The sequence below is a fragment of the Seriola aureovittata genome, chromosome 13, assembly GCF_021018895.1.
Source record: "Seriola aureovittata isolate HTS-2021-v1 ecotype China chromosome 13, ASM2101889v1, whole genome shotgun sequence".
NCBI lineage: Eukaryota > Metazoa > Chordata > Actinopteri > Carangiformes > Carangidae > Seriola > Seriola aureovittata.
In genome coordinates, this window is record NC_079376.1 from 2,029,193 (window position 1) to 2,050,000 (window position 20,808).

Here is a 20,808-nt window from a genome sequence, read left to right on the forward strand (position 1 = left end):
TCTGGAGGTGTGGAGAGTTACCTGTGTCGCTCAGCAGGCTTTGGACTGACTGCGCCTTCCGGAGTCCAGACGGGTTCAGATGGGCGGCGGCGGCCCGGGCCGTTGGTCCCAGGTTCCTTTTGGACTCCACAGATGTCTGGATCTTCTTCTTCAGCGGGGAGGGCCGCTGGGCCTGTAGAGCCAAGGAGCTCTCGTCCTCCTGAACCGAGCTCTGGAGCTGATCGTCATCCTGCTGGATCTGGTTCCTGACCTGAGGAGGTTCTGTTTGGTCCTGGTTGGTTCTGTTCTGGTCCTGAAGTGAGGAGGTCTGGTCCTGGTTCTGTTTCTGGGTTTGGTCCTGGTTCCATGATACCCTCCTGTCGTGGCTCCTGTGCTGGTTTTGCTCCATCAGAGGTCGGACCTCAGAGACCAGAGGACGGGCCTTGACCTCCCCTGGTCCTCCTCCCCCGCTGCTCCGGGATGGGAGAGGAATCACAGCTCGACTGAGGAGAAAGAAAGACAAGTTCTGAACCAGGAGGCTCTCAGTCCCGGTCCAGCACCACATTCTGATCAGGACTCGTATGGAGGTCCAGTGATGTCACGGGAAAAGTAATAAAGCAAAAAGTAATACCCAGTAATAAAATTTCCTTCATTTCATAAAGTAAAAGGAATTTATAAATGAACAATGAGAGTTTTATCCTGTTTTTAATTAAAATACTTTTCCTGTGACATCACTGGACATCCACACAGGTGATGGTTGATGAGCGGTGATGTTTTACCTTCCAGCTGAATTCTGGGAGAGGAACCTGGAGGAGATGCTGAGACTCTCACTGGAGCTGTGCGACGCTCTGCTCGGACTCCCTGTCAACACAAGGTCATGTGACTGAGCTGAAACACACCACACGGGTTCAACACCTACAGCTCGACCTGATGTACCTGAGGCCGAGAGGTCGGCCAGCGTGACAAAGTGCTCCTTCAGGAAAGCTTCCTGGTCTGGAGTCGGGGGGACCTGCTGTGACACCGCCACCTCCCCTCCTCCTCCTCCTGCCCCTCCTCCTCCTACATCTCCTCTTCCTCTTCCTCCTCTTCCTCCGTCCTCGTCATCCTCCTCCTCCATCTCTAGCTCAGAGGAGTTTCCATCCACACTGAGAGGCTCAGTGGGCTCTGAGTCTGAGCGACAGAAAGACGAGAGAGAGAGACAGAGAGGTGAGAGACAGACAGGTGAGTGACAGACAGGTGAGAGACAGACAGGTGAGTGACAGACACGTGAGTGACAGGCAGGTGAGTAACAGACAGTCTCTGTGTATCTGTCTCACCGTCTCCTGCAGGTCTGTCTGGACTGGACAGTCTGGAGCTGAATCCCAGTGAGCAGCCGCTGTCTGGACTGGGTTTGTCCTGTCGTCCACCTGCAGCGGCAGGACACGCCTCCTTCACCTGGAACTCACTGACAGCAGGGGGCGGGGTTTAGAAGGGCGGGACAGGTTAACATAGATGTCCCTCACAGTCTTAATAACTTGTGAAACCAGAGGGGAAGCCTTCTTACCTGCCTGCCAGGCTCAGTCTGTCCTCCCATTGGTCAGGATACAGCACTGGATCCTCCCTGTCCGGGCTCTGATTGGACAGCAGGATGAAGTCTGGCCTCTGATTGGTCCTTGCCTCATCGTCCTCCCCCTGGACAGACAGAAATACACACCGTCAACTCAACCCATCTGAATACTGAGGTTTGCTTGTCACCGTGGAAACACATACACACACGTTCAAGTTCACTCACTTGCTTTTTCAGGAGTTCTCAACCATATCTCATGGTCTTCTTCAGCGAACGGAACTATTTGAACTCTTCGTGTCACTGAGCAGAGACTACCTGTTATCATGTGACTGTTAAGTCATGTGATGACACTCGAGCCAAGTTCCATTCACTGAAGAAGACTTTGAGACACGAGCAAAAGCTCAGGAAAAACCAAGTAAGTGAACTTTGATTTTTATCATAGCTAACCAAAGTGTGTTTCTGTGTGTGTGTGTGCATGTGTGTGTGTGTTCGCTCACCCATGCAGTGGTGACCTGCAGACTGATGGTGCTCCCTAGCTCCTGATTGGTCCTGTGAAGTCCCGCCTCCACAACCTGGCCCCTCCTCCTTGGGCTACAAGGGGTGGGTTTAACATCAAGGGGGCAGATCTGGGGGGGGGGCAAAAATGTAACATTAACACTTTGTTGACATTGTGTTTTTTCTTTTTTTGCAGTTTGGTTTGTAGCATCCTGACCTCGTCCTGCTCCTCCTGCTGCTCCTCCCGTCTGTCGGGGCAGTACGAGTCCAGCAGTCTCAGGTCCAACATGGACTTCACCATCAGGACACCGTCGGCGCTGCCCGTCCTCCTGGACCAGCGACGGCGGGGGAGTCGACCTCCCGACGCCTCCTGAGGGAGGGGTCAAAGGGAAGCAAATATCCTGAAGAGTTCGAGTCTGATTCTGAAGTTTGAAATATTCAAACTCAAGTTTAAAACATTCACTAAAATAAAACCCGCTGTGCTGATGTTTGCTAGTTCTCACTTTTAGGCCATGAATAATAAAATGTACATTGATCAATAATGTAAATATAATGTAATGTAAACAATAATAAACATTAAATACACAGGCACCTTCCTGCAGCACTGAGAGTCCAGAGAGTTGAATTTCTCATCGCACACGTCTGAGGGAAAGAAAACACATTTTATTTTCATCAGCTGCTGTTTGCTTCTCTGTGTTGGATGTGATGCGTAACCGTAGCAACATACCTGTCTCCTCCTCCAGGCGTCCTGCTGTGCCCATATAAGGACATCTGAGCTCCTCCTCCTCCTCCTCTTCCTCCTCTTTGTCGCTGTCAGACGACATGGTGACGACACGAGGAGACTCCGCCTCCCTGCTGCTCAGACACAACAACAACACGGTACACGAGTCACGATACTGTCAGCTGTACTTGATGAAAATATTATTTTGATCTAATTTTAGATAAAAATACGTATCCATAAAGAATGTGACTAAATACAAATATAAAAAGAATGTAAATATGTTGATTTGTTCTGACAGAAAAAAATAAAAATACAAAATATATAATGTTTAATACAAGACGAAATATAACAGAACATGCTTGGACATTTTATTTTAAATTCATTAACTTAATTTAGTTGTGTAATTTTTAAATCAAACACAGTTTTAGCTTAAACCTGATAATGAATTTAAAACAGTGATATTAAGTTTGAAATTTGTGTTTTATTCAACATCTTTTATTATTGTCTTTTTAAAAAGGATATTTTGTTTTTAATGTTCTAAGTTTAACTGTTTTTCACCGTATTGCATCTTTTTTTATAACATGTATTGTATTATGATTATTTTTAATAATAGGTTTCTTTATTTGACTGACATTTACCTCTGGTTGTTGTGAGCTTATCTTGTCATTTCTTTAGTAAATGATTTGATTGTGAATAATTATTTATTGTCATTGCTGATATTTTTATTTTTAGAAAATGAAGAAATTCCTCTGTGAGTTTTTCATTGTAACATACAAGTGTGTTTACTGCCCATATTTTTGTTTTTTTGGCAAATGATATTATTGTATTTTAAGAAAAAACTCAAGAAAAATAATTTGATGGTTTTCATTTTATCTTGTATGTTTTGAGTTTTCTGTCTTCTTTATCTTTCAAAATTCATCTCATTAATCTCTCAAAACAGAATTTACTGATGTTTTTTATTCTGTTTTTTTCTCTTAAATTAAATATTAATAATTAAAATGTTATTTTTTATGTGTTTTCATTTTCTGACTGTAGCATTACAGTTTATTTCACAATGTTTTTAGGAGTGTTCAGGACTCTTGTGTACTGTATTCAAAATGTGTCAAAAAATAAAAATAAAGTTTTGAACTGCTGATAAAAGTTGATGTATTTTATTTTAATTTCATCTCATCTTTAAACTAATAATTACCATCAAATATTGTTAAATGAACGATGACACAAACACATCAGCAGCAGCTGTGAAACAAGCTCAACATTTACCTGAGGTTTACCGCTCTTGGCTGAGGTGCATTCTGGGAACTGTGATTGCTGCTGGGAGGTCTGAGGTCAGCGAGTCGCTGCCTCATCCTGATGGTCAGCTCTGGATTGAGACGCCACACAAAGATACAACTACACACAAACACACAAACAGACGTGTCATTGATACAGTTAGGAAATATTGATCTGGATGTACATTGATCTACACTGAAAAACAAATGGGAATGTCCTCATGGAGATAAAATGGGTCAACGACAACAGTACCTGTCTCCAGACACTGTGATCAGGTGTCTGCAGTCACTGCTGAACTTCAGACCTGTTACTATCTCTGAGAGACAGAAAGGAAGAGGGGATGTTAGTTTAAAATGATAATTACTCACAGTCCCATCATTACTTAAACAGACATGTATATACATTCAAACCAAGTTATATAAATTTGTTCTTTTCGTTTTTTGGGCAGTTTTTTGCGTTTATGTTGAAAGGGACAGTGAGAGAGTGAAGGGAGGGTGGGAAGAGAGAGAGAGGGGATAATATGCAGGAAAGAGCCCAGGATGGATCCAAACCCCGACCACTGACTAAAGCCGATACTATGACGTTTTTTGGTATTTTTTTAATGCATACTATGCAATTAGGTTTTTTGATGTTTTTATACCTAACAATACTATGATATTTTTTGACGTTTTTATGCCATACGATACTATGACGTTTTTATACCTTGGTTTACTATGATGTTTTTTGACATTTTTATGACGTATTATACTATTATGTTTTATGCCTTAGAATGGTATGACGTTTTTATGACCTTTTATCCCTTAATATACAATGACGTTTTTTGACATTTTTATGACATACTAAAAAATGAAGTTTTTTTGCCATGCTACACTATTACATTTTTTGTTGTTTTCATGACATACTATTCTATGATGTCTTGCTATTTTTATGCCTTACTTTACTATGACGTTTTGTAACATTTTTGTGACCAACTATACTATAATGTTTTTGTGCCTTACTATACTATGACGCTTTTATGACATACTTTATTATGACGTTTTTTGACCTTTTATGACATACTTTACTATGACGTCTTTTGCTATTTTTATGCCTTACTTTACTATGACATTTTTTTATGTTTTTATAACATACTATACTACGACGTTTTTGTGCCTTACTATACTATGACGTTTTTATGCCATACTATACTATGATGTTTTTTGCAGTTTTTATGCCATATTATATTTTGATGTTTTTTGCTGTTTTTATGCCATACTATACTATGACGTTTTATGCCATGCTGTACCATGATGTTTTTTGATGTTTTTATGAAATAATATAGAATGACGTTGTTGACCTTTAATGCCATACTATACTATGACGTTTTTTGTCGTTTTTATGACATACTATATTTTGATGTTTTTTGCTGTTTTTATGCCATACTATACTATGACGTTTTATGCCATACTGTACCATGATGTTTTTTGATGTTTTTATGAAATAATATAGAATGACGTTGTTGACCTTTAATGCCATACTATACTATGACGTTTTTTGTCGTTTTTATGACATACTATATTTTGATGTTTTTTGCTGTTTTTATGCCATACTATACTATGACGTTTTATGCCATACTATACTATGACATTTTTTTATGTTTTTATGCCATACTATACTATGACATTTTTTTGCTGTTTTTATGCCATACTATACTATGACGTTTTCATGCCATACTATACTATGACATTTTTTTATGTTTTTATGCCATACTATACTATGACTTTTTTTTTGCTGTTTTTATGTGATACTATACTATAACGTTTTTATGCCATACTATACTATGACGTTTTTATGCAATACTATACTATGACATTTTTTGCTGTTTTTATGCCATACTGTACTATGACATTTTTTGCTGTTTTTATGCCATACTATACTGTGACTTTTTTTTGCTGTTTTTATGCCATACTATACTATGACGTTTTTTGTCGTTTTTATGACATACTATATTTTGATGTTTTTTTCTGTTTTTATGCCATACTATACTATGACGTTTTTATGCCATACTGTACCATGATGTTTTTTGATGTTTTTATGAAATAATATACGATGACGTTGTTGACCTTTTATGCCATACTATACTATGATGTTATTTACTGTTTTTATGCCTTACTTTATTATAACATTTTCATGCCATACTATACTGTGACATTTTTTGACATTTTTATGACATAATATACTATGACCATTTTTTGCTGTTTTTATGCCATACTATACTATAACGTTTTTATGCCTTACTTTACTATGACGTTTTGTAACGTTTTTATGACCAACTATACTAGTGTTCTTGTGCCTTACTGTACTATGACGTTTTTTAATGTTTTTATGCCTTACTTTATTATAACGTTTTCATGCCATACTATACTATGATGTTTTTTGTCGTTTTTATGACATACTATATTTTGATGTTTTTTGCTGTTTTTATGCCATACTATACTATGACGTTTTTATGCAATACTATACTATGACGTTTTTTGCTGTTTTTATGCCATACTGTACTATGACATTTTTTTGCTGTTTTTATGCCATATTATACTATGACGTTTTTATGCAATACTATACTATGACGTTTTTTGCTGTTTTTATGCCATATTATATTTTGATGTTTTTTGCTGTTTTTATGCCATACTATACTATGACGTTTTATGCCATACTGTACCATGATGTTTTTTGATGTTTTTTGATGTTTTTATGAAATACTATAGAATGACGTTGTTGACCTTTAATGCCATACTATACTATGATGTTTTTTGTCGTTTTTATGACATACTATATTTTGATGTTTCTTGCTGTTTTTATGCCATACTATACTATAACGTTTTTATGCCTTACTTTACTATGACGTTTTGTAACATTTTTATGACCAACTATACTAGTGTTTTTGTGCCTTACTTTATTATAACGTTTTCATGCCATACTATACTATGATGTTTTTTGTCGTTTTTATGACATACTATATTTTGATGTTTTTTGCTGTTTTTATGCCATACTATACTATGACGTTTTATGCCATACTGTACCATGATGTTTTTATGAAATAATATAGAATGACGTTGTTGACCTTTAATGCCATACTATACTATGATGTTTTTTGTCGTTTTTATGACATACTATATTTTGATGTTTCTTGCTGTTTTTATGCCATACTATACTATGACTTTTTTTTGCTGTTTTTATGTGATACTATACTATAACGTTTTTATGCCATACTATACTGTGACGTTTTTATGCAATACTATACTATGACATTTTTTGCTGTTTTTATGCCATACTGTACTATGACATTTTTTGCTGTTTTTATGCCATACTATACTATGACTTTTTTTTGCTGTTTTTATGCCATACTATACTATAACGTTTTTATGCCAAACTATACTATGACGTTTTTTGTCGTTTTTATGACATACTATATTTTGATGTTTTTTTCTGTTTTTATGCCATACTATACTATGACGTTTTTATGCCATACTGTACCATGATGTTTTTTGATGTTTTTATGAAATAACATACGATGACGTTGTTGACCTTTTATGCCATACTATACTATGATGTTATTTACTGTTTTTATGCCTTACTTTATTATAACATTTTCATGCCATACTATACTGTGACATTTTTTGACATTTTTATGACATAATATACTATGACCATTTTTTGCTGTTTTTATGCCATACTATACTATAACGTTTTTATGCCTTACTTTACTATGACGTTTTGTAACGTTTTTATGACCAACTATACTAATGTTCTTGTGCCTTACTGTACTATGACGTTTTTTAATGTTTTTATGCCTTACTTTATTATAACGTTTTCATGCCATACTATACTATGATGTTTTTTGTCGTTTTTATGACATACTATATTTTGATGTTTTTTGCTGTTTTTATGCCATACTATACTATGACGTTTTTATGCCATATTATACTATGACGTTTTTATGCAATACTATACTATGATGTTTTTTGCTGTTTTTATGCCATATTATATTTTGATGTTTTTTGCTGTTTTTATGCCATACTATACTATGACGTTTTATGCCATACTGTACCATGATGTTTTTTGATGTTTTTATGAAATAATATAGAATGACGTTGTTGACCTTTAATGCCATACTATACTATGATGTTTTTTGTCGTTTTTATGACATACTATATTTTGATGTTTCTTGCTGTTTTTATGCCATACTATACTATGACGTTTTTTATCGTTTTTATGACATACTATATTTTGATGTTTTTTGCTGTTTTTATGCCATACTATACTATGACGTTTTATGCCATACTGTACCATGATGTTTTTTGATGTTTTTATGCCATACTATACTATGACGTTTTATACTGTTTTTATGCCATACTATACTATAACATTTTTTTGCTGTTTTTATGCCATACTATACTATGACGTTTTTATGCAATACTATACTATGACATTTTTTTATGTTTTTATGCCATACTATACTATGACTTTTTTTTTGCTGTTTTTATGTGATACTATACTATAACGTTTTTATGCCATACTATGACGTTTTTATGCAATACTATACTATGACATTTTTTGCTGTTTTTATGCCATACTGTACTATGACATTTTTTGCTGTTTTTATGCCATACTATATTTCGATGTTTTTTGCTGTTTTTATGCCATACTATACTATGACGTTTTTATGCAATACTATACTATGACGTTTTTTGTCGTTTTTATGACATACTATATTTTGATGTTTTTTGCTGTTTTTATGCCATACTATACTATGACTTCTTTTGGTGTTTTTACGACATACTATACTATGACGTTTTATGCCATACTGTACCATGATGTTTTTTGATGTTTTTATGAAATAATATACGATGACGTTGATGACCTTTTATGCCATACTATACTATGATGTCTTTTACTGTTTTTATGCCTTACTTTATTATTACGTTTTCATGCCATACTATACTATGACATTTTTTGACATTTTTATGACATACTATACTATGACGTTTTTATGCAATACTATACTATGACATTTTTTGCTGTTTTTATGCCATATTATACTATGATGTTTTTATGCCATACTATACTATGACGTTTTTTGTCGTTTTTATGACATACTATATTTTGATGTTTTTTGCTGTTTTTATGCCATACTATACAATGACGTTTTATACTGCTTTTATGCCATACTATACTATGACATTTTTATGCTGTTTTTATGCCATACTATACTATGACGTTTTTATGCAATACTATACTATGACATTTTTATGCTGTTTTTATGCCATACTATACTATGACGTTTTTATGCAATACTATACTATGACATTTTTTATGTTTTTATGCCATACTATACTATGACATTTTTTTATGTTTTTATGCCATACTATACTATGACTTTTTTTTGCTGTTTTTATGTGATACTATACTATAACGTTTTTATGCCATACTATACTATGACGTTTTTATGCCATACTATACTATGACGTTTTATACTGTTTTTATGCCATACTATACTATAACGTTTTTTTGCTGTCTTTATGCCATACTGTACTATGACATTTTTATGCAATACTATACTATGACGTTTTTTGCTGTTTTTATGCCATATTGTACTATGACATTTTTTTGCTGTTTTTATGCCATATTATACTATGACGTTTTTATGCAATACTATACTATGACGTTTTTTGTCATTTTTATGACATACTATATTTTGATGTTTTTTGCTGTTTTTATGCCATACTATACTATGACTTTTTTTGGTGTTTTTACGACACACTATACTATGACGTTTTATGCCATACTGTACCATGATGTTTTTTGATGTTTTTATGAAATAATATACGATGACGTTGATGACCTTTTATGCCATACTATACTATGATGTCTTTTACTGTTTTTATGCCTTACTTTATTATTACGTTTTCATGCCATACTATACTATGACATTTTTTTATGTTTTTATGCCATACTATACTATGACATTTTTTGCTGTTTTTATGCCATACTATACTATGACGTTTTTATGCAATACTATACTATGACATTTTTTGCTGTTTTTATGCCATACTATACTATGACGTTTTTTGCTGTTTTTATGCAATACTAAACTATGACGTTTTTTTGCTGTTTTTATGCCATACTATACTATGACGTTTTTTGTCGTTTTTATGACATACTATATTTTGATGTTTTTTGCTGTTTTTATGCCATACTATACTATGACTTTTTTTTGCTGTTTTTATGTGATACTATACTATAACGTTTTTATGCCATACTATACTATGACGTTTTTATGCCATACTATACTATGACGTTTTATACTGTTTTTATGCCATACTATACTATGACGTTTTTTGCTGTTTTTATGCCATACTGTACTATGACATTTTTTGCTGTTTTTATGCCATACTATACTATGACGTTTTTTGTCGTTTTTATGACATACTATATTTTGATGTTTTTTGCTGTTTTTATGCCATACTATACTATGACGTTTTTATGCCATACTGTACCATGATGTTTTTTGATGTTTTTATGAAATAATATACGATGACGTTGTTGACCTTTTATGCCATACTATACTATGATGTTATTTACTGTTTTTATGCCTTACTTTATTATAACGTTTTCATGCCATACTATACTGTGACATTTTTTGACATTTTTATGACATAATATACTATGACCATTTTTTGCTGTTTTTATGCCATACTATACTATAACGTTTTTATGCCTGACTTTACTATGACGTTTTGTAACGTTTTTATGACCAACTATACTAGTGTTTTTGTGCCTTACTATACTATGACGCTTTTATGCCATACTGTACTATGACGTTTTTTAATGTTTTTATGCCATACTATATTATGATGTTTTTTGTCGTTTTTATGACATACTATATTTTGATGTTTTTTGCTGTTTTTATGCCATACTATACTATGACGTTTTTATGCCATACTATACTATGACGTTTTTTGCTCTTTTTATGCCATACTATACTATGACGTTTTTTGTTGTTTTTATGCCATACTATACTATGACGTTTTTTGCTGTTTTTATGCTATACTATACTATGACGTTTTTTGTTGTTTTTATGACATACTTTATTTTGATGTTTTTTGCTGTTTTTATGTCATACTATACTATGACGTTTTTATGCCATACTATACTGAGGTTTTTATGTAATACTGTACTATGACATTTTTTGCTGTTTTTATGCCATACTGTACTATGACATTTTTTACTGTTTTTACGCAATACTAAACTATGACGTTTTTTTGTTGTTTTTATGCCATACTATACTATGACGTTTTTTTTATCGTTTTTATGACATACTATATTTTGATGTTTTTTTGTCATACTATACTATGACGTTTTTATGCCATACTATAATATGACGTTTTTATGCAATACTAAACTATGACGTTTTTTTGCTGTTTTTATGCCATACTATACTATGACGTTTTTTGTCGTTTTTATGACATACTTTTTTTTGCTGTTTTTATGTCATACTATACTATGACGTTTTTATGCCATACTATACTATGACGTTTTTATGCAATACTATACTATGACATTTTTTGCTGTTTTTATGCCATACTATACTATGACGTTTTTTGCTGTTTTTATGCAATACTAAACTATGACATTTTTTTGCTGTTTTTATGCCATACTATACTATGACGTTTTTTGTCGTTCTTATGACATATTATATTTTGATGTTTTTTGCTGTTTTTATGCCATACTATACTATGACTTTTTTTTGCTGTTTTTATGTGATACTATACTATAACGTTTTTATGCCATACTATACTATGACGTTTTTATGCCATACTATACTATGACGTTTTATACTGTTTTTATGCCATACTATACTATGACGTTTTTTTGCTGTTTTTATGCCATACTGTACTATGACATTTTTTGCTGTTTTTATGCCATACTATACTATGACGTTTTTTGTCGTTTTTATGACATACTATATTTTGATGTTTTTTGCTGTTTTTATGCTATACTATACTATGACGTTTTTATGCCATACTGTACCATGATGTTTTTTGATGTTTTTATGAAATAATATACGATGACATTGTTGACGCTTTTATGCCATACTGTACTATGACGTTTTTTAATGTTTTTATGCCTTACTTTATTATGACGTTTTCATGCCATACTATATTATGATGTTTTTTGTCGTTTTTATGACATACTATATTTTGATGTTTTTTGCTGTTTTTATGCCATACTATACTATGACGTTTTTATGCAATACTATACTATGACGTTTTTTGTCGTTTTTATGACATACTTTATTTTGATGTTTTTTGCTGTTTTTATGCCATACTATACTACGACGTTTTTTGCTGTTTTTATGCCATACTATACTATGACGTTTTTTGCTGTTTTTATGCCATACTATACTATGACGTTTTTATGCAATTCTATACTATGAAGTTTTTTGCTGTTTTTACAACAAACTATACTATGACGTTTTTTGCTGTTTTCATGCCATACTATACTATGACGTTTTTATGCCATTAATATAATATGATGTTTTTTCACGTTTTTATGAAATAATATGCGATGACGTTGTTGACCTTTTATGCCATACTATACTATGATATTTTTTTGCTGTTTTTATGCCAAACTATACTATGACATTTTTTGCTGTTTTTATGACATACTATACTATGACGTTTTTATGCAATATTATACTATGACGTTTTTTGTCGTTTTTATGCCATACTATACTATGACGTTTTTTGCTGTTTTTATGCCATACTATACTATGACATTTTATGCCATACTATACTATGACGTTTTTTGCTGTTTTTATGCCATACTATACTATAACGTTTTTATGCCATACTATACTATGATGTTTTTTGATGTTTTTTATAAAATACTATATTTTGATGTTTTTTACTGTTTTTATGCCATACTATACTATGACGTTTTTTGCTGTTTTTATGCCATACTATACTATGACGTTTTTTCACGTTTTTATGAAATAATATACTATGATGTTTTTTGACGTTTTATGCCATACTATACTATGACGTTTTTTGTCGTTTTTATGACATACTATATTTTGATGTTTTTTGCTGTTTTTATGCCATACTATACTATAACGTTTTTATAACATACTATACTATGACGTTTGTCATACTGTACCATGATGTTTTTTGATGTTTTTATGAAATAATATACGATGACATTGTTGACGCTTTTATGCCATACTGTACTATGACGTTTTTTAATGTTTTTATGCCTTACTTTATTATGACGTTTTCATGCCATACTATATTATGATGTTTTTTGTCGTTTTTATGACATACTATATTTTGATGTTTTTTGCTGTTTTTATGCCATACTATACTATGACGTTTTTATGCAATACTATACTATGACGTTTTTTGTCGTTTTTATGACATACTTTATTTTGATGTTTTTTGCTGTTTTTATGCCATACTATACTATGACGTTTTTTGCTGTTTTTATGCCATACTATACTATGACATTTTTTGCTGTTTTTATGACATACTATACTATGACGTTTTTATGCCATACTATACTATGACGTTTTTTGCTGTTTTTATGCCATACTATACTATGACGTTTTTATGCAATTCTATACTATGAAGTTTTTTGCTGTTTTTACAACAAACTATACTATGACGTTTTTTGCTGTTTTCATGCCATACTATACTATGACGTTTTTATGCCATTAATATAATATGATGTTTTTTCACGTTTTTATGAAATAATATGCGATGACGTTGTTGACCTTTTATGCCATACTATACTATGATATTTTTTTGCTGTTTTTATGCCAAACTATACTATGACATTTTTTGCTGTTTTTATGACATACTATACTATGACGTTTTTATGCAATACTATACTATGACGTTTTTTGTCGTTTTTATGCCATACTATACTATGACGTTTTTTGCTGTTTTTATGCCATACTATACTATGACATTTTATGCCATACTATACTATGACGTTTTTTGCTGTTTTTATGCCATACTATACTATAACGTTTTTATGCCATACTATACTATGATGTTTTTTGATGTTTTTTATAAAATACTATATTTTGATGTTTTTTACTGTTTTTATGCCATACTATACTATGACGTTTTTTGCTGTTTTTATGCCATACTATACTATGACGTTTTTTCACGTTTTTATGAAATAATATACTATGATGTTTTTTGACGTTTTATGCCATACTATACTATGACGTTTTTTGTCGTTTTTATGACATACTATATTTTGATGTTTTTTGCTGTTTTTATGCCATACTATACTATAACGTTTTTATAACATACTATACTATGACGTTTTTTGACCTTTTATGCCTTACTTTACTATGACGTTTTTTGCTATTTTTACACCTTACTGTACTATGACATTTTTTTAATGTTTTTATAACATACTATACTACAACGTTTTTGTGCCTTACTATACTATGATGTTTTTTTATGTTTTAATGACATACTATACTCTGACGTTTTTATGCCTTACTATATTATGAGGTTTTTATGAAATAATATACGATGACGTTGTTGACCTTTTATGCCATACTATACTATGACGTTTTTTACTGTTTTTATGCCTTACTTTATTATAACATTTTCATGCCATAGTATACTATGATGTTTTTTGTCGTTTTTATGACATACTATACTATGTCGTTTTTGCTGTTTTTAAGCCATACTATAATATGACGTTTTTCTACCTTTTATGCCATACTATACTATAATGTTGTTATGCCATACTATACTTTAACATTTTCGACTTTTTTACGACATACTATACTATGACATTATTATGCCTTAATATACTGACATTTTTATACCATAGTATACTATAACGTTTTTTGCTTTTTTTATGCTATATTATTCTATGACGTTTAAATGACATCCTATTCTACGACGTTCTTTGTCGTTTTTATGACATAGTATAGTTTGATGTTTTTTGCTGTTTTTATGCCATACTATACTATGAAATTTTTTGACCTTTTAAACTATACTATGATGTTTTGTAACTTACTATACTAGGACGTCTTTATGACATACTATACTATAACGTTTTTTGTTGTTTTCACGACATACTATCTTATGACATTTTTTGATGTTTTTACTGTACTATGCCATTTTTATGACATACTATACTTTTAAGGCATAAAAACGTCATAGTATAGTATATCATAAAAATGTCATAAATCATCATAGTATATTAAGGTTTAAAAACGTCATAGTATAGAATGGCATAAAAATATCATAGTATAGTAAAGTTTAAAAACGTCATAGTATAAAATGGCATAAAAATATCATAAAACGTCATAGTAGAGTATAGTATAAAAACATCATAGAATGGTAAGGTATAAAAACTTAAAAAAACATCATATTATAGTATGGCATAAAAACGCCAAAAGAAACATCATATTATATATGGTATAAAAACGTTATAGTATAGTATGTCATAAGACGTCATAAAACATCATAGTGTAGTATGGCACAAGACGTCATAGTATAGTAAGGTTTAAAAACGTCATAGTATAGTATGTCATAAAAACGTCAAAAGACGTCATAGTATAGTATGTCATAAAAACGTTAAAAAACGTCATAGTATAGTATGGCACAAGACGTCATAGTATAGTAAGGTTTAAAAACGTCATAGTATAGTATGTCATTAAAATTTCAAAAAATGTCTGTATGTCATAAGACGTCATAAAACGTCATAAAAACGTTTAAAAACATCAAAATATATCATAAAAACGCCAAAAAACGTTATAGTATAGTATGTCATTAAAATTTCAAAAAACGTCTGTATGTCATAAGACGTCATAAAACGTCATAAAAACGTTTAAAAACATCAAAATATATCATAAAAACGCCAAAAAACGTTATAATATAGTATGTCATAAAAAAGTTAAAAAACCTCATAATATCATAAAAACATAAAAAAACGTCATAGTATAGTATGTCATTAAAATTTCATAAAACGTCATAGTATAGTATCTCATAAAAATTTCATAAGACGTCATAGTATAGTATGGCATAAAAACGTCATAGTATAGTATGTCATTAAAATCTAAAAAAAAAGTCATAGTATAGTATGTCATAAAAACGTCAAAAAACATCATAGTATAGTATGAAACAAAAAGTCAAAAAATGTCATAGTATAGGATGATATAAAAACATCATAGTATAGTATGGCAAAAGCGCAAGGTATAAAAATGTCTTAGTATAGTAATACAGAAAACGTCATGACATTTTTAGGCCTTACTATACTAAGATGTTTTCATACCTTACGTGTTTTTATAACTTACTATACCTTGAAGTTCTATGACTTACTATACTATCACATTTGTACAAACATTGATTCTTTCATTGAGACACGGATACATACGTACAGACATAAACACATTCATACAAAAATTCACACATAAAAAGACTTACATACATACCTAATTCCATTCATACATTCATAGACATTCTTGCATTAAATTCATAGTTGCATACATTTCTACAAATTCTCATATATTCATACATTCCTTCATTCATTCTTTCATTCATTGGTTCGTTCAGTTATTTATCCATAAAAAATAAATTCATATAAAAAATCCCATATAATCATATAAGTGTACATTCATACATATGGAAATTAATAACTATATATATACATGTATGTTTACATCCATACAGTCAAGCTTGTACTCATATATTCATTCAAACATTCAGTCATTCATACTGACACATACTGTACATTTATAAGTTTACACATTCATACAAACAGATACAGATACATGCATACATATGTAAAACACTTATATATTCAAATGCATTCATACATACATGCACATTCATTAATTCATTCAATCAATATTCATACATACACAATACATACCATACATATATTCGTTTGTACATGCACATATTCATACATACACATGTACATACATTCATATATAATTAATATATGTTACATGAATACATTCATTCATTCATTAATTCATTCATTCATTCATACTATTTATACACAAATTCATTCTCTCATACGAACACATTCACACATTAATATATTCGTACTTAAACATGTCCATAAAGGCATATGTTTGTAAATTCCATCGTTCATACATACATTCATTCATTCATACATAAAGATGCAAAATGTATTCATACATACATACATACATTAATTCATTCATAAGCACACACAGTACATACATACTTGGATATAAAACAAACAGGACAGTCAGCTGTGACAGGTTAAAGACAATAATGGACTCTCACGTGTCCACACGGAGACAACAGTAAGACAGTGATGGACTGAATTACTCAGTGATTCAGCGGTACTGACCCGAGTGTCCGAACATGGTGGCCACACACTCTCCAGAGTAGAAGTCGAATATACTGATGTTCTTATCTGAACAGGAAGTGGCAATGTAGAGACCCGACGGGTCTATCTGCACCTGAGCAGGACGGAGGAGGAGAGAGAGGAAGAGTTAATAGCTGCTGTGAAATCCATCCATACCTGCTGCTGTCACCATAGACACATCGCCATGGTAACGCTAGACTGGTCTTAGTAGTGACATACCTTAATGAGAGTGCCGTCCTCTCCCAGAGAGCCTTTATACAACTTCTTCTGTTTTCCGTTACTGATGTTAAAGATCCTGCAGGAGGAGGAGGAAGAGGAGGAGGATCATTACTCTGTGGTTAGGACCAATGAAGTGTTTACAGTGTGTATTAGTGTTGTCGGCCTGGAGCTGTCTGGATGTTGATTTTTCTCCTTCCATCGTTCTGTGTGAAGACTGTGTTTACAGCTGTTAAGACTTGTTAGCAGTATATTTACTTTACTTTTATCCAGTGGAATCACTCTTGAAAAAACATTCCCAAAGCCTCGACACTGACTCTGTCCTGCAGCTCGTTTCAGTCTCTTACTGTCATACGTTTGTATTTTTAGCTGCAACTTCATGGACCCGAGAACATCTTGTCAAAAGCTGCAGCTGCACAAATGTTGATTAATTTGCATCGTCCTCATAAAGAAGGAAATGAAATAACACTGTGACAAAATCTTACAGAAAAGCCTGAGAGGAGACCTGAGGTGCAGGTAATGTTTGTGTATTTCCTGCTGTTGAACAGATTTTATTCCATCAATGCTGAAATGTTATTTCTGAGAAAACATTTTATACATAAACATCTTTTCTCATCTATGTGCAATTATTGATTGTAGACCTTATTAGATAGATCCTTTATTAGAGAAAGAAATCTCTCATATTGCTTCAGTCACTTTCTTTGTTGTTGTATTATGAAAATATAATGAAAATAAATATTAGATGAGATTCAGATAAACATATTAATATTTAAAGATCTGGAGCAAAATAGTAATAGTAATATTCTGTATCTGTGACCAGTAGGTGAATATATTTGTTCCAGTGCTTCCGTCAGGTTCTTCTTCTATTCTTATTGTACTTTCACTGCGCCACATTTATCAGCATCATGGCGTTAATCCTAATCCTCCTCCTGTTGCCTGCTGGGTAATCCTGCTGCAGACATGTTTGTTTGAGCTGCAGGTGGATTAGCACACACAGACACGCACACACACTCTCAGACAGGTGTGTGTTACCTGATGCTGCGGTCCTGACAGCCCACGGCTGCGTACTTCCTGGTTGGTTCGATGTCCATGTCGTACAGAGTCGTCTTCCTGACGACGTGATGAGTCCGAGTGAACTCCAACCCCCCCTCCACCTGACCACACACCAGGAAGAGGAGAAGAAGAAGACAAGAGAAGAGGTTAGAAGCATAGGTGACTGATGACACCAGGTCATAATGTGTAAACAAGGAAATAATCAATGATCAATAACCTGTAATCACAGTTCATAAGATCAATATTAAAGATGAAGTTAGAACACAGAGACACTTAACCAACTATTCATCATTCATTCATTCATTCATCATTCATTCAGTCTGTATGTGACGAGGTCACAGCTGAGACTAAACGGACGACAACATTAAACAGAGAAGAAGAAAACGTGGACAGACGGTGATGTCACTCAGGTGTCACTCTCACCTGCTGAGCGGTGCGGAAGTAGACGCTTTTATCGGCTCCACAGCTGATCATCCTCACCTTCCCCTCATTGGCTGTCGGACACAGGAAGAAGGTGACGTCAGAGGATGAACATCTTTACTGTAAACTCATTAGTTTCCTGATTCATTAATTGATCGTTTGGTTTGTGAAACTTTCATCATGTCTGTTCGTCTAAATTATTAACATAAATGAAATTAATTAAAAAGCTGATGGAGAATTTCACAAACAGGGTAAAAATGGAGGAAGTTTATTTTGTAAAAGGCTGGAAATGGTTCATTTATAAATCAACAAAAACATAAATATCATTTATCTGCTACAGATCTTTTGATAAAAACATTCACCTCGACTCAGGGACAAACTGATTAGATTTTAGATTTTAGTCAAAGGTCAAAGGTCAAGGTCATTTTTAGCCATTATTCAAGACTTCACAGCAATTATGACACAATTTCACACAAATGGATCATTTTGTATATGACTCTATAAACAGCGATGTAACCTGAAACAACTGTGAGGTTTGATTCTATCTAATTTATAACATTGTTCTTTGATTCTTAACCAGAAGAAAGCAGAACTTTATATTTGACAAAACTATTTTGTATTTTGATTTGACTTTTCTTTCTTCTCCGTTGGGGTTCGATGTGAAATTGGGAGTTTGTTAATTTGGAAATACAATTTCTTGATTTACAATGTTGATCTTCTTGTTATATACCAAAATAAAAATAAAGAGGGCAAAAAAAAATACAAATAATCAAAAGGAAAAACAGCTGGAACCATAAAGTTGTTACATGAAAAACAACTTAATCCAGCTACCGATTAATTTTCTGTCAGTTAATTGATTGACTGACTGATTGTTTGCTCAGATAAATAAAGCAGAAGTACATGTTGCCCTTGGACGTCAGACCGACACTGACCTGCGAACCTGACGGCGGTGATGGAGGACGAGTGCTCGTCCAGAGTCTGAACCAGACTGTACTCCCTGCCTGCATCCAGGACGTGGATCAGACGGTCCCGACTGGCCGTGGCTAATAACTGGAGACCTGCAGGACACACACACATATGATTAACGCACACACACGATGAACACATGGGTTCGTTTTATTTCGGTGCTTTTTGTAATAGTTGTTAATATCTTGGTTCAGTTTGATGAATAACAAGTGATGAACCCGGCTGGATGTATTATCATGGTCATACAACACGAGGAGGGGATTGAACTATTCAGACGTATGATGATTAAAAACTGGAGCAGCAGTTTAATCTTTGTTTAACTTTGTCTTTAAGGCCTGAAGAGAAGAAACGGTGGATTATTTCTTTAGTCAGTGAAAGTTCTTTATTCTTCTTCTCAACCTTAAGCAAGAAATAATTGTGGGAAAAAGTAAATTCATTATGCCCACTAACACCACTGCTTTTATTTTGAAGGTCCTCTGAACACATCTTGACTTAATAGTTTACTGTAACTTATAGTGATGTCACCACTGTCGTTAAACAGAACTCTGTGTGTGTGTGTGTGTGTGTGTGTGTGTGTGTGTGTGTGTGTGTGTGTGTGGTGTGTGTTAATGAGCCTCAGCATTCCTATCTGTGTGTTGTTGTTTCCTGGTCGACAGAAAACAGTTTTATTGTGTAGTTTACTGGTTTTACTGTGGATCAGTAGCACAGCTGTGTGTGTGTGTGTGTG

The 20,808-nt window shown here is 32.9% G+C and overlaps 1 protein-coding gene across 4 annotated transcripts in view; it reads right to left on the reverse strand.

The window, feature by feature from the left end:
- mapkbp1 (mitogen-activated protein kinase binding protein 1) overlaps positions 1-20,808 on the reverse strand; it is a 42,170-nt gene that overhangs the window by 2,476 nt on the left and 18,886 nt on the right. For all 4 annotated transcript variants that reach the window (XM_056393955.1, XM_056393953.1, XM_056393954.1 and 1 more), the window contains 16 exons: positions 20,048-20,173; positions 19,119-19,189; positions 18,675-18,796; positions 17,646-17,721; positions 17,409-17,520; positions 4,263-4,326; positions 4,002-4,130; positions 2,748-2,875; positions 2,613-2,662; positions 2,238-2,390; positions 2,023-2,151; positions 1,523-1,650; positions 1,296-1,423; positions 916-1,149; positions 759-840; positions 22-482 (listed from right to left, as the gene is read on the reverse strand). In XM_056393955.1, coding sequence (XP_056249930.1) covers positions 22-482; positions 759-840; positions 916-1,149; positions 1,296-1,423; positions 1,523-1,650; positions 2,023-2,151; positions 2,238-2,390; positions 2,613-2,662; positions 2,748-2,875; positions 4,002-4,130; positions 4,263-4,326; positions 17,409-17,520; positions 17,646-17,721; positions 18,675-18,796; positions 19,119-19,189; positions 20,048-20,173 — 2,193 coding nt within the window. The remainder of the gene's footprint in view (positions 1-21; positions 483-758; positions 841-915; positions 1,150-1,295; positions 1,424-1,522; positions 1,651-2,022; positions 2,152-2,237; positions 2,391-2,612; positions 2,663-2,747; positions 2,876-4,001; positions 4,131-4,262; positions 4,327-17,408; positions 17,521-17,645; positions 17,722-18,674; positions 18,797-19,118; positions 19,190-20,047; positions 20,174-20,808) is intronic.